The sequence below is a fragment of the Macrotis lagotis genome, chromosome 8 (assembly GCF_037893015.1).
Source record: "Macrotis lagotis isolate mMagLag1 chromosome 8, bilby.v1.9.chrom.fasta, whole genome shotgun sequence".
In the NCBI taxonomy this organism is placed as follows: Eukaryota; Metazoa; Chordata; class Mammalia; order Peramelemorphia; family Peramelidae; genus Macrotis; species Macrotis lagotis.
The window spans coordinates 132,699,272-132,715,047 of record NC_133665.1 but is presented as its reverse complement, the minus strand read 5'-3'; the positions used below and the strand labels follow the sequence as shown (position 1 = coordinate 132,715,047).

The 15,776-nt window shown below is 37.0% G+C and overlaps 1 protein-coding gene across 2 annotated transcripts in view; it reads left to right on the top strand.

Moving 5' to 3' along the window:
• Nucleotides 1–15,776, top strand: part of CFAP92 (cilia and flagella associated protein 92 (putative)) — a 90,412-nt gene that overhangs the window by 67,123 nt on the left and 7,513 nt on the right. The window contains exons 12-15 of one of the 2 annotated variants that reach the window (XM_074198389.1): nt 3,407–3,479; nt 9,069–9,233; nt 9,577–9,774; nt 9,867–10,023. In XM_074198389.1, coding sequence (XP_074054490.1) covers nt 3,407–3,479; nt 9,069–9,233; nt 9,577–9,774; nt 9,867–10,010 — 580 coding nt within the window. In that variant the 3' untranslated portion in view covers nt 10,011–10,023. Of the gene's footprint in view, nt 1–3,406; nt 3,699–9,068; nt 9,234–9,576; nt 9,775–9,866; nt 10,024–15,776 lie in introns of both variants that reach the window. The other variant, XM_074198388.1, reaches the window with a different exon arrangement.

Sequence of the window (15,776 nt, the reverse complement as noted above, 5' to 3'; positions counted from 1 at the left end):
CACCAGTCTTATTTTTTCCCAATTACAGCCAGATGGAATAAATCTGATTTGTTTGGACCTGATTGGTATTGTCCAGTCATTTTAGTCATGTCCAGCTAGCCCCTAGATGGCAAAGTTGATAGTGCATCAATTCTGAAGTCAGGAGGATCTGAGTTCAAATTTGATTTCAAAGATTTACTAGTTGTGTGACCTCGGACAAGTCACCTCACTCTGATTGCCTTGTATCCAGGGCCAATCTCCATCATTCTGATCCATATCGGGTCACTCAACCCACATGACTCTGGAGAAGAAAGTGAGGTTTGATGACTTAGCACAGTATCCCCTCACTCAAATTCAATTCATGTCCATGTCATGGTCTTCTTTGAAAATGAAGAACAAACATCATCGTGTCAACTCTTCATGACCTCATTTGTGGGTTTTTTTTTCAAAGATCCTGAAGTGGTTTATTGTTTCCTCCTCCAGGTCTTTTTTATAGATAAAGAAACTGAGGCAAATAAGGTTAAGTGACTTGCCCAGGGTCACATAGCCAGTAAACATCTGAGGCCATTTTTAAACCCATAAAGATGAGTCTGCCTGATTCCAAGCTCAGTCTTCTATCCGTAGCATCACCTAGCTGCCCTTCAACCTGAAAGCCCTTCAGATAGTTGAGGACAGAAATTATGTCTCCTTAGGACTCTTCATTAGCAAGAAGGATTGTCTTTAGCAACTTCCTAACAAGTAGAACTGATCAATGGGTGGTCAAGTTGCTTCATCCCAAGTCACCGGAAAGGTTCATGCAAAGATTGGCTCCCTGGACCCTTGAGTCAGTCCCTGGGACATGGTCGCTTTCCAAGATGTCGCCCTATGGATGAACTACAGTTTCTTAGACTTCCTCCTAATCTGTAGCTCTCAGGACTAAACATAATTTCAACAAAGAGAAGAGCAACTAGATGGCACAGAGGATAGCACTGGCCCTGGAATTAGGAAGACCTGAATTCAAATCCCATCTCAGACTCTTGATACCAAGTAACTGAGCAAGTCACTTTAACCCCATTGCCTTGAAAAAAAAAAAGGGCAGATGAGCTTTGGGAATGTTTGGATGAATTGGTTCCAAAGTTGGTCTGTTTAAGTCACTTATCCATGGTATCAGTGAACTCTTTGTCTTGTCTTTGACTATCTCCCTCAGAGATGCCAGGTTGGTGACCATGGAGTGGTCAGTTAAAGGATTTTCCTTTGCCCAGATTCCTGAACAGAGATTTTTGATAATTCATAATCTGAATGATTTGAACAGAGTTGATAATTAACACTATAAGCAATGTTATCATCCCTTTCATCATATTTGGAAGGCAAGCTACTACAAGATAAACTATGGTTAAGAGAATTCACAGAGGAGGGACTAGGTAAAAATTCTATATAAATAGGATTCACCAGTATTTTCAGTTATCTTTAATGTATATACATGTCTTGTAATCATCTTTTTTCATTAAGAGACAAATATTTCAAAGAGAAATATTCATCCATCTTCATTCATTCAGTTTAAATATTGAGTCTTCTGCTCCTGTAAGGACTGAGGAGTTAGATGGGAATGAATGTAAGACATTTTTTCTTCCAGAATTTTACATTAGGGTTCATTCTGACATGTTCAGTCATGGTATAAGACAGCGTTCTAGTGAATTCTAAAATGAGTGGCACAGGCTGTAAGGGTTGCATGCATTCTAGGAAGGAGAAGAAGGTCACGGTCTTGGGGTAACTGGGGCGTTTCTTGTGGAGGAGCTGACACTTGAGGTGGATCTTGAAGTCTGTGTAGGATTTGAAGAGGTAGAAGGAAGAGGGATGAAAATTGAGGGCAGGTCAACAAAATGGACAAAATCAAGAAATGCCGAAACGATCCTGATTTGTTCAGAGGAAAGTGAGAATCCACGAGGCTGAAACAGAGGCATCCTGTTGGGGAGAAATGGAAGATAAAGCAGGCTTGGTAGCATGGGATCAGATTCTGAGTGGTCTTGAATGCTTGGTCAAGGATTTTGTAATTTAGCCTGTAGCAGCTAAGTGACTTTTGGCAAAGCATAGACAAGATTAAATTTAGCATTGGTCTGTAAGATATATTTGAAAAAGAAGATGATTGTAATTGCTATGGTCGCAATGTAAAGTGAGAAGCATCTAGGGGTGAGAAGAAAAAGGAAGGGAGGAATTCTAGAAAAAAACTGAAATGTGAATAGCTAGGACTTAGTAACTATACAGATCTTATCTCCTCCCATTTCTTTCAGAACTTTGGTTCATCTGTTATCCCCTGATTCATCATCACTTTTTTTTTAGGGCAATAGGGTTAAGTGACTTACCCAAGGTCACACAGCCGGGTAATTATGAAGTGTCTGCGGTCAGATTTGAACTCAGGTCCTCCTGACTCCAAGGCAGGTCCTCTATCTACTGCACTGCCTAAGCTGCCCCATGTTTTCTTTCTTTTTTTTTTTTAATATCCCTTTCCTCTGCCCAGGAATGTGCTAGTAAACATTTAACAATCAGCTCTCTGGGAAAGAAATACACATGATGAATTATTAAAATTTTATCCATTGTTATCTTAAGTCTGGTAGTCAGTAAAACCATAAATTAAGCCTTGATTTGGAATTCACAGATTTCCAAGGCCGAAATGTTCATCATGAAAATTTAACAGTTTGAACTGGCTCCAACACAACCCTACCTCTACTCACAAACATGCCCAAGTCTCCCTCAATTTAAAACAAACCAACAAAAACTCATTCTTTGAACTTGCTGGCCTCTTAAGTTTTTAACTTAAGGAACTCTACTACAGTATTTCTAGAATTAGTTTCAACTTCTTTACTGAACACTTTCTGCTCACATCCCTTGACATCTGTTATTTGTCCCCGCTACTCTATTGAAATTATTCATTCTGAGGGCTTTCGAAAATCCTTTATTGCCCAATCCAGTTTCTTTTTCTTAGTGCTCCTTTAAGGTTAAAGAGGATAAGTTCTAAAGAAAGGAAATTGGATTGGACAATTAAGGAGTTAGTTATGAAAGACCTTGATTTGTAGTCAGATATTAGGACTATGGGAGATAGCAGTTATCAAGCTCTGTTTGGGGGTCAGTGTATTAAACTTGACTATATTGAGGAGATGTTTGTATTTTACATATTTATATGTAATTGAACTCTTTACATACTCATAAAATAATATTTTCATTGACTGACTTGGCTATGTTGTGGGGTGGGGGTTATGGAGAAAAATAAGGGGGAGGTAGATAATTCTAATTTCATGCCCTTTAAGAAGCTCCAGAACCATATGTGTGGGAAGTACAAAACCATCAATGACAAAATGAAGAGACAGTTTTAGGGATGTGGTGGTGATGTTTAGGGGAAATTCCTGTTCTAGTATGAAAATAATTTAAAAACTGTCCCAATGATCTCTTATAGGCTTGACACCATCTGTCACAGCAACAAGCTCAAGGATGTCATAAAAAGAGATTTGTTGCCTTCTGCAGAAATGGTAAAATGCATGAGCGAAGATTTCGGGGTTCCTATGAGTAGGTCAGAGTTATTAAACCCAAGCCCAGTGAAGAAATTGCCATCTATTATTATAAGGAAAGAAAAACCAGAAAGAAAAGTACAGAACTTTAATTCCCTAATCAAATTACATGAAGAAAATTACCTACAATGGAAAAATGATATGGAAATAAAAAGGGCCATAGGACCAAATTACATTCAGGTTAGCACCACCTGATAATTATTTAATTAAAGCTACTGTCAGCATCATGCCTTCATATTTCTGCCACAGCCCATTAAAAACAAGTTTTAGTGGTACCTTTTATTTTTATATCAGTTATTTATGGGGGGGGGAATACCCTGTTCTTTACTCATCATTTACTCACTAGTTTGAAATTTAAATTCTCCTTGTAACAAAGAAAAACAGTTAAGCAAAGAACACTATCTGCAACAATCTGGTTCCCCACCTCTCAGTCAAGAGAGGGAAGACTATTTCTTCATCTGGTGTCTGAGATCATTCTTTTTTTTTTTCTTCTAGTTTTATTTTTTTTTTAATTATAAAGATTTGATTTGAGTTTTACAATTTCCCCCCCTAATCTTACTTCCCTCTCCCCCACCCCCCACAGAAGGCAATCTGTCAGTCTTTACATTGTTTCCATATTGTACATTGATCCAAATTGAGTGTGATGAGAGAGAAATCATATCCTTAAGGAAGAAACAAAAAATATAAGAGAGAATAAGATCAGACAATAAGATAGCAGGTTTTTTCCCTAAATTAAAGGGAATAGTCCTTGGTGTTTGTTCAAACTCCACAGTTCTTTCTCTGGATACAGATGGTATTCTCCATTGCAGATACCCCAAAATTGTCCCTGATTGTAGCACTTTTGGAATGCTCCAGTCCATCAAGGTTGATCATCGCCCCCATGTTGCTGTTAGGGTGTACAGTGTTTTTCTACTTCTGCTCATCTTGCTCAGCATCAGTTCATGCAAATCCCTCCAGGCTTCCCTGAATTCCCATCCCTCCTGGTTTCTAATAGAACAATAGTGTTCTATGACATACATAGACCACAGTTTGCTAAGCCATTCCCCAATTGAAGGACATTTACTTGATTTCCAATTCTTTGCCACCACAAACAGGGCTGCTATGAATATTTTTGTACAAGTGATGTTTTTACCCTTTTTTCATCATCTGAGATCATTCTTGAATTTTTAGTTAGTCCAATTGATTTCCTTTTAGTGATCTTTTTATTTAAAGCACATTATTGTAGCCATTTTAAATTTATATGTATTAACATATGCACACATTTATATATAGGTACATATATATATATATGTATGAAGCTTTTATTTGTTTGGTTCTTATTTCATTCTGCCTTAGTATATATAAAACTTATGTTTCTTATAATTCTTCATATTCATTATTTCATCTTGCATGAAATTTCATTACTTGTACCTATAATAATTTCGTTAGGCATTCTACAATTAAAAAGAGTATCTTCTTTATTTACAGATCTTTGCTATCACAATGAAAGTTGCTATGAATATTTTATCTTTTTTGTCTATTCTTTCTGGTATAGTGAATCATCTGAGTCAAAGGTTGGACAATTCGTAGTTCTAGTATAGTAGTTCCTAGAGTCCCTCTAAAATTACCTATTCCATTTTTCAACATTTTTGTCAATTTTCAGGGTGTAGGGCAAAATCTTAGAGTTGAGGGGTGACTAGGTGGCACAGTGGATAGAGCACTGACCCTGAAGTCAGGTGTACCTGAGTTCAAATCCTGCCTCAGACACTTAATAATTACCTAGCTTTGTGGCCTTGGGCAAGCCACTTAACCCCATTGCCTTGCAAAAATCTAAAAAAAAAAATCTTAGAGTTGAGTTTTTTTGGGGGGGGATTAAATGACTGAGGCTGGATTTGAACTCAGGTCTTCCTGGCTCCAGGTCCAGTACTCTATCCACTGTGCTATCTAGCTGCCCCTAGATTTGATTTAATATGCATTTCTTGTATTACAGATTTGTAGCATTTTTGCCTGGTCTTTTATATAATTTATAATTCTTTTGAAAACTGTTCAGATTTTTTGACTTGTTATCTATTGGTGAATGCCTCTTAGTCTTATATATTTGTACCAGTTCCCTATATATCCTGGATATTATGCTGATATCAGGGGTATTTGCTGAAAATATTTTGTTTTCCTTCCCTACAATTTTTTTTTTTAAGTTTTTGCAAGGCAATGGGGTTAAGTGGCTTGCCCAAGGCCACACAACTAGGTAATTATTAAGTGTCTGAGGTTGGATTTGAACTCAGGTACTCCTGACTCCAGGGCTGGTGCTCTATCCACTATGCCACCTAGCTACCCCTACAATTGTTATTTTTAATTGATTTTATTTGTATGAAAAACTTTAGTTTTATTAATCAAAATTGTCTGTTTTGATTGCTTCTTTCTATATATTAATTAAGAGTTTTTCACTTAAACACAAATATAAGCTATCTCTTTCTTTTCTCCTATAACTAACTTCTTTAATCACCTTTTATATTCTGGATTCATATGCATATTATATGTTTACATTTAAAAATGCCTCCCCTTGAGATTACTTTGTAACTCTAAATAAATAATGTTATTATTTTTGCCTAATTCTATAAAGTATCCCCTTGGTACTTTTATGGGCATAGTATTAAATAAAACATTTAAATTAAATGTTACATCATTTATTGGGGAAAATTATAAAACTCAAAATAAACAAAACCTTTCTAAAATTTTAAAAAAAATAAAATTTTGTAAAATGAAAAAAAAGAGTATTTTGTAAATGTATTTACATAACTCTCCAAAGTAGTTTAGTAAGTTCGATTTCAATTATGCATTTTGAATGAAATTTTTCTTATTTATTTCTCCCGGGTTTGGTTACTACTGTATAGAAATTCTGAAGATTTTTGTGGATTTACTTTAAATTATACTGCAATGAAATGATTAATGACTTCAATTTCTTTTCTGGTTCTCTGGTGTTTTCTAAGTAAATCAGGACTGTTTTGGCTCTACTTGTTGATGTTTGTACCTTTCATTTCATGATCTTTTGATTGCTACTAGAATTTCTGGAACTCTCAAACAATAGGAGCACCTGTTTGGGTTTCTAGTATTTTTCCAGTACAAATATTACTTGCTTTCGGTTTTAGACCTTCTTAAAGAAAGGCCCTTCCATGTCTATGCATTTTATGGTTTTTAATATACAAATGAAAACACATTGGCTAAACTCCTGATATATATCAGCCACTATCGGAGGCACTGAAGATACAGAAGCAAAAGTCATATACTCTCCTCCCTTTAATAAAAAGCGAGGAGAGCAACACATAGGCAACAAGGGAAGAATTTTTTTTTTCTATGGGGTCATGGACATAGCCTGTTTAATGAAAGGCAATCTACTATCGCCATATCCTATCTTTTTAAAAGAAATTTTAAAAAAAATTTCATTTTATTTAAGGCAATGGAGTTAAGTGACTTGCCCAAGGTTGCACAGCTAGGAAATTTACTTTTTTTAAAAAAAATTCAAAATTTAATAATTACCAAATAAGGCAAGACTTTCCATAGAAATAGAACAGAAGAGAATTATTCATAAAAACTGCATGCATCATGTTTTCTAGAAGCTATGGAAAAATTGATTTGATTACTTTTCTCTGAGCAGAGAGTAGAAAGGGTCAGGGCTATGTACTTCACAGTGTGGGGTAATTGGATATGAAACAGTCTGGAACAGCCAAAATAAGTTGGCATTCACTATCAATCAAGTTATTCATCCCTAGATGGAGTTCTTCCTCCCTCCCTTCTTCCCTTCCTCTCTCCTTCTCTTCCTTCCTCCTTCCCTCCCTTCCTCCCTTCCTCCCTTCCTCCCTTCCTCCCTTCCTTCCTTCCTCCCTTCCTTCCTTCCTTCCTTCCTTCCTTCCTTCCTCCCTTCCTCCCTCCCTTCCTTCCTTCCTTCCTTCCTTCCTTCCTTCCTTCCTTCCTTCCTTCCTTCCTTCCTTCCTTCCTTCCTTCCTTCCTTCCTTCTTCTTCCTCCCTCCCTCCCGCCCTTCCTTCTGTCCTTCCTTCCTCAAGTGAATAGGATTTTAGTGAGGCATCAGCCTCACTCTCTCCTCCAGAGACCTGGGAGTTTAGTGGCAAGACACAAATCAGAAGACAGTGGGAGACCCTGATTTTTTTAAGCTCAGGTCTTTTCCAGATCTGTTTGTCTGAGGAAACAGCCACTCAGTGGTTAAAGGCTAGGTAAGAATGGAAATAAAAGGTGGTCTAGTTTGCCTTCACAAAGAATCAATCTGGAAGGTGAAGACACTGGGGGTTTCTGGCCAAAATGAATACAAATATTATTTATGCTTACTCTGATTGGATCAAATAGCATAATAAACTTTGGATCAAGTCTTTGTTTCATGGGAATATTTATTATGAAAGATATATGATTGAGGAGAATAGAAATATATTCTAAAAGAAATAGAAAATTAAAGTCTAGAATGTTATGGCTCACAGAATGAAAGAAAATTTAAAAATATATTCTACTCAGGGCTATTTTTCATCTTTTTTCCTCACTGGAATTCTTTCATCTCTGCTTCTTAATATGTTAGTTGAACATTTATATTGTCTTTATTCCTAACATCTTGATAAAGATAATAACTAATATTTATAGAGCAATTTCTGCATTATTTGATTTGTCTCTGCTACTAATGTTTTAGCTAGGAGAGATGAGGATATTTTCATTTCTAGAGCACTGTGGAATTCAATGTCCTTTCTCCATTCTTGGTATTGCTATCCGATTTTTTTAATGCAGAACCCGGAGAGTTTGTGGTTAACCTGTGATCTATGGCATTTTTTTTTAACTTTCTCCAGGGTCAAGAATCTTGGTCATTATTATTACATGAGGCAGCCAGATGATGCCATAGTACAATCAGAAAGATTCCTCTTTCTGAGTCAAATCTCTGGCCTCAGATATTTATTAGTTGTGTGACCTTGGGCAAGTCATTTCACCAGTGTGCCTCAGTTTCCTCCTCTGTAAAATGATCTGGAGAAGGAAATGACAAACCATTTCAGTATCCCTGCCAAGAAAACCCCAGTGAGGTCATGAAGAGTCAGACATAACTAAAAAACGACATTATTGCACAATCTTCAATTATATTTTTTCTTTCTCTTTACATTATTTCATAGTTCTTATTTATTGAATGAGGGAGCAGATGTTAAGTTCCAGAAGGCAGAGATCACTATTCATTTTTGTCTTTGTAACTCCTACTTCAAACACAGAACTTTGCTCCTGATAGCTTATAATAAATAATAATAATAATAATAGTAATAATAGTAATGTATCTGGATTGATTTATTGGATTGTATTATTGGGAATTAAATAACCCAAAGTCCTTTTCATTCTAATTTTACAGATATCAAATGTTGTTGGGATGGCTACTTTTATAATACATGATTCTTATGATTTAATATCAAGTTAAATATAACAATTTTCAGAGTAAATAAAATGGTTATTATGGTAGCCTTAGAATGGAATTGTATTATGAATGATGGTAAAAACCTTGAGCCTTGGAGAGGTTAATTCCTGACATTTCTTTTCAGAAAAACTTGGCCGAAGCATCTCTTGTTAGAAGGTTCCATCAGCGGCCTGGATGGAGAACAATCAGAATTATTCCTTCGCATGGGAAGTCCATATTTAACTACAGCATCCAGACTTTGAACTCTGGGGAGCTTGCAAGACAGCAGTTGATTGCTGAGATGGACAAGGTGAGGGCAGTCCCCTTCCAGTTGATACTCTCCCTCCCTTGCCTGCTCACGCTTAGAGGTTGGCTTGCCACTGAAAGTAATTCCCCATTTCCCAAGTCTTTTTTAGGGATAAAGTGAAAAGGAAAGAAAACTTCTTGAATTTTCTGCAACCCCCACCTAACAGGACTAACTCATTTATCTAACTCTACAGGGAAAGCTATAGCAACAAAGTCTATGAACCCCTGTTGTCCCCCCACCTCATCATACCCATCCCCCCCAGTCCATTGTATTTAACCAAACTAAGTCATTTGCCAAAGGTTTTTGTTTTGCGTATTTGTTTTTTAATTGGTTACATCCTTTACAGGAAAAAGGGAAAAATTTCACTTACTCTCTAGACTACCTCGCATCCTTTCCAGAACCTTTGGGCCTGAGCATCCAAAAGCCCAAACCTCGACTCTGGCTTACTCCAGAAGGATTTCAGGTTCCTGGATATCAGAGTAGCTTTGAAAGTAACCAACACCCCAAGAAGCCAGATTCAAATCGGATAAAAGAATTAAAAGAGGTAATATTTTATTTGGCAAATTAATTCATGTTCAGGGATTGATTTCCTCATCCATACCAACAACATTTCTACCTTTTTTCTTTTCCTTTTAGACATGGCAAGAGAATAGTCTATTTGCTAATATCCTGAAGCCTGTCCTTGATAGAGGGAGGATGAGCTGGGAGCATCGGCATTTAGATTTTGACATTTACCAGAAGCCATCTTCTATGCCCATTCTACCTCCTCCTGCTAAATGATTTTCCCTAACAGGTAAAAAAATACATTTCAAGGGGGCATCTAGAGCACTGACCCTGGAGTCAGGAGGACCTGAGTTCAAATGTGATTTCACACACTTGATATTTACTGGCTCCCCAAGAGACTTTGGGCAAGTCACTTAACCCCATTGCCTCAAAAAATCCCCCCCCCCCCCAAAAAAAAACTCCAGTTCAAAAGTCAGTGTTCCTTCATGTGTTTTCCAGGTTTGGTTAATATCTGACATTTATGTTACCTTTTAAAGGTGGCAGAGCACTCTATATCTTGCCATGGGAACCATACAAGGTAGGGCTAATGGTATGATTTTTAATTCATCTGTTCTTTTTTTAAAAAAAAATGAGAAAATTAACTCAGAAATCAAATGACTTTCTCCTTGGTTACAAAGTCTTAAGAGGTGGGATTTTAAAAAAAATTTCCTAAATCAACCCCCATCCCCTTCTCTCTTGTCTGCACTCAGATTTCGTTTTGAGATTTTTTTCTTTGTTTTATTCACTTTGATATATTTACCAAATCCTATGACATAAGGAAATGAGGACTTCAAGAGACTTGCCTGCTAACAAGTTAGTGACAGAGTTGGGACCGAAGTTCATGTTAACTGGGTAGAGAGATTAGTCCTTGTAGATTCTGTGTGTGGGATGAATTTAGACTGGGAAACAAGTATGGTAAATCAGAGCATCTGGCCTAGGGAAGTGGCTGTTAACCATCAAAGAGACATTTTGGGAAAAGGTGCAACTCAATTTAGTGGTGGATTGAAATGGAAGGATTTGATCATCAAGTTATAAGCACTATGGAAGGGTCTTTGTGATGGGCTTATCTTTGGAAAAAACAAAAAAACAGGTTCTTTAAATCCCATTACTGTTTGTGAAGCACTTGGAATAGTATGAGGTATATAGTAGGTGCTTAATAAATGTTTGTTTTATTGACATTAATGGTAATACCAAATGGATTTATGACTTCATTGATTTGAGTGATCCCTTCAGTAATTCAGATTTATAAACCATCAATGTCTGTTCACCCTGTGTGAACACACCCCATATATTTGCCATAAGGGGCAGTTAGGTGGCGCAGTGAATAGAGCACAGCCCTGGAGTCAGGAGGACCTGAGTTCAAATTTTACTTCAGACATTTAATATTTGATTAGCTATATGACCTTGGGCACATCACTTAACCCCATTGCCTTGCAAAAAAAATCCTAAAAACATCATAACTACATATATTTGCCATAAGAGAGCCCACTAAATGAGTTTGGGTAGAGATACCACAATTGACACTACAAAGACTTGATTGTCTTTGCTTCTGTCTCATGATTAGTCCAATCTTCACTAATGGCCTTAGAATTAATTGTCCCTTAAATGGTCCTGGAGATTTTTTCCTTAGGGAACTTATTGACGTTTTCTTCATTTCCTTTTTTTCTGAAATGGGGTTATTTAAGTATTTTATTTATTCTTTTGTTATTCTGGGTAGCTTATATTTTTGTAGATAATCATACAGTTCACTTAGATTATCATATTTGTTGGCATTCAGTTGGGCAAAATAGCTCTGAATTATTAATTTCCTCATTTGGTAGTGAGTTCACTCTTCATTTTTGATATTGGTGATTTAGTTTTCTTTTTAAAATCAGATTAATTAAAAGTTTATCTATTTTTTCATAAAATCATTTTTAGTTTTATTTATTAGATCAATGGTTTTCTTTTAGCTTTATTAATTTTACCTTTGATTTTCAGAATTTCTGATTTGATATTTGAGGATTTTTCATTTGTTCTTTTTCTAGTTTTTAGTTGTACTAATGGCCTTAGTGAATTTTTTCCTTCCTGATCCTCAGTTGGTATGTAAGCATTTATTTAAGTAATGTGCTTACTATGAAGTGGGTCCACTAGAAAGGGGGTGGCAATGGAGAAAAGCTACCTCCAAGAGGTGTTGTGAAGGTAGAAATCATAAAACTGGGCAGTGGATTGGATAGGTAGGGTAAAGTGCAAAGGAGAGCCTGAAGGTCATCTTGGAGTGAACTTGCATAACTTGGAGAAAGGGGGTGCCCTCACAGTCCTTTTAAGCAAAGTTTTGGGGAGAGGGACATGATGCCTTTTTGTTGAGTTTAAGGTGTCTACAGGACATCGTGCCACCAAGGACACTGGTTTACGTGTAATCATATGCTGCTAAGTCTATTTATAGAGATATTTAGAAATCTGTAAATAAGCATTTTCATTGTCTATGGAAATGAACTGGACTGTTTTTCAAAGAAATTCATTTCGTTGGTTGGTTACTTGTTTTCTTCAATGACACTATTTCCATAGAGCTCAAGTAGCTCATTAAATGCTATTCTAGAAATAGATGTAATTTCACAGATGCTTCATTTGAGTTGGAATAGTTTTCTTAAAGCTTGAAAGTAAGTTTGAAGAGGACAGTTTAGTAGGACAGACATCAAAAGAACTCTCAGAACACAGAAGGCTGTCTCTCCTGCCCAGGATTCAGTATGCAAAAAATACGAAAACCCGGCAAATGGCAGAATTATCCTGATGAATACCTACCTTGAATTATCAATTAATTTCCTAGCTTCAGTTGTTTGATAGTGGCTTCCAGTCTTCAGGACAAAGTCAACCACGCATGGAGTTCAAAGTGCCAGTAGCGACTTTGGCACTGTTTACAAAGCATGCCAAAGCTCCCTAGTTTCACCATTGTGACAAGGTATCAGGATGTTGTCATTTCCACACTTCATCACTCACCATGAAGTTCCAAAGTTTGTGATGAAACCTTCTAATTGAAAGGAGGAAAAACCCTACAATTCAACCCACACCCTCTTCTTCCAAGGAATGTGATATGATATATATTCATTAATGTATAAAGCTTAAGTTATCTTCATTCAAGTTTTTTGGGGTCTAATCAGCTAGCATATTCAACTGAAACACTGAGTAATTCAGTGGAAAATCAATGGAAAAGCAAAATGGATTTTTCTTATCTATATTAGAACATAAACTCAGGAATGGTGAAGAGGCATGCAAGGAGGAAAAATGGAGGACTTGCAGTTGACAGAATGAGAAATGAGAGGATTTGTTCCATGGCTACCAAAAAATACGGCCTGCAGGTGAATGGAAATATAATTCACCAGCATAATATTGAATGTTGGAAGTTTGAAGAGCTCCAAAAGAATAAAAAATCAAACAAATCTCTGCCAATAGAGACAACTCCAAATTCAGAGGGAAAGTAGATCTTGCCCTCTTTGAGACTAGCAGACTCCTTTACAGAATGATGCAGTTCTATCACAATGATGTGATTTTCCCCACCCCTTGATTATATCCACAGAGTACATATTTCAAGGGTCACAAATATTTCCTAGTGAAAAGAGGGGTTAAATTGACTCTAGATTTCCCCAGCATTTTAAAAGTAGCTCTTTATCTTATTTTTTGCAAAATCCCTTACAGAATACTTATTACTAATCATTGCAATTCATTTAGCATTTCAATTCCAAGATGCTACTTTCAGGTTTACAACTTTTGATAAATTTATTTTTAAAGATGTTAATTTAATATCTTTATAAGTTGCCAATTACCATTAGGCTAAAATACATTTTCTTCCAATTCTGAATTGCTTGAGGTCAAGCTGTTTAATAGATGGATCATTTTTGGTGCTTACTCCATGCTTCCTAGGTAATGATACCTAATGATATCAATCACTCAAAATTAATAAGCTACTATGATGTTTCAGACTGTGCTAAATGATGGGGATGCAAAAGAAGAAAAGAGAGTCCCTGTCCTCAAGTTTACCCTCTAATAGGGAAGCTAAAAAGCAAATATATACATTCACTTATATAGAGGATAAATAAGAAATAGTTGATCTTTATAATTCACAGAGTCCATATTTGCGAATTTGTTTACTTGCAATTAATATTCATGCTTTTGCAGTTAGGCACAAAGAGCCAGTCCTAATTGAGATGCAACAAGGTGTTGCTCTGCCTTCTTGTATCAGCTTTTATACTGTAAGCAAGTATCCTTTTGCTGGTTGATTTAGTGCTACATTTTTTCACTTTTGTTGGTGATTTTACTGTTTAAAATGGTCCCCAAGAATGGAACTGAAGTTGTCTAATGTTTCTAAATAGAAGAAGGCTATGATTGGCCTAATGGAGAATATATATATATATATATATACATATATATATATATATACACATATATATATATATTAGATACATATATCTGTGGGAATTATATATGATATGACTATATAATACAAATATACACATATAAACACATTATATATGTATATATATAAAATGTAAATATATATATATGTAAAATACCACTGTGGCTATGAATTCATTGTTAATGAATCAACAATATGGTACAGTCAGAAAAAAAAACAGGAGGAAATTGGTTGGATGGAAAAGAGTTAAGTAAAAACTGTGACCAGACTCACAGGAATCTGTGTATTTCTCTTAGGAGCAGTGTTTGCAGCAACTTTAAAAAACCATGACTACCTCAAATGATGAGAAGTCACTAGAATTAAGAGGGGTTGGGGAAGGCTCCAGTAGGCCAGTGAAGTCAGAAGTCACAGCAGGAGAGGAAAAGTGTCCCAAGAAGGGGGTCAGTCAGAGAGGTTTCTGGGAACCAAGAGATGGGTGGTCTTTCATGGAATAGCTTGGAGGTCAGTGTCATAGGATTGAAGAGAACATGTTGGTTGTGAGGTTCTGGAGAGGTGGGGAGGGCTTTGAATTCACACTGAGCATTGTGTATCTGACCCTGGAGGTCACAGGGAGCCTCTGGAGGTTACTAAGTTGGTGGGGGTGACATGATAGGTCCTCTACTCCAGGAAAATCACTTTAGTGGCTAAATAGGATGGACTAGTGTGGGGAGAAGCGAGGCAGGTAGAGTCACTAGAGGCTTTGCTAGTAGCAATCCAGGCTTAAGGTGATGAGAGTTTGCACTCAAATTGGTAGCAATGTCAGAGAAGAAAGGAGGATATTGGAGAAATGTTGCAGAGGTGAAATCAAGAGGCCTTGGTGACAGCTTGGACATGGGGAAGCAAGGGTCAGAGATAGTGAGGCATTGAGGGCGATGCCTAGGTTGGACATCTGAGGAGGAAGGGATCCTCTGCAGTATGAGCAAAGGTAGGAGGGGCAGGAGAGTTTAAGGTGTCTACTGGAATTCAGTTCAAGAAATCTGAAATGTAGTTGAAAATGCAATTCTGGAGGTCAGCAGAGAGAATGGGGCAGAATAGGCAGATGTGAGAATAATCAGCATGGAGATGACAATGTTTTAAGAGCTTGTGAGGTCACCAAGAGAATACAGAGAGAGAAGAGGGGGTAGGTCAGGGTCCTGAAGGAGAGAGGGCAGGATCTGGAAGAGGATCTGGCAAAGAAGACAGAGAAGGATCAGGAGAGAGGGGTGACCTTCAAGAGGCTCTTGCAGAGTGGTGAACAGTGTCAAAGTCTGTAGAGAGGTCAAGGGAATAAGGATGAGATCACTGGTTATCTGGGAGAGAGCAGTGTTGATGCAATGATCCGGTCAGAATCTGGATCTTAAGAGGTTAAAAAGAATGTGAGAGAAAATGGAGGCACCTGTTGTAGATAGATGACCTTTTTGAGTTTAGCCACAAAGGGTTGGAGAGATGTAGAATGATGAGGGTGGAAGGATCTAATGGAGGTTTTTTCCAGGATGAGGAAGATATAGACAGGTTTGTAGGCATGGGGATGACAGGGGTGGGGGGGGGTGCAATCTGTTTGAGATCCTTAGCTGAGGAAGTGGAGGGGGAGAGGGACC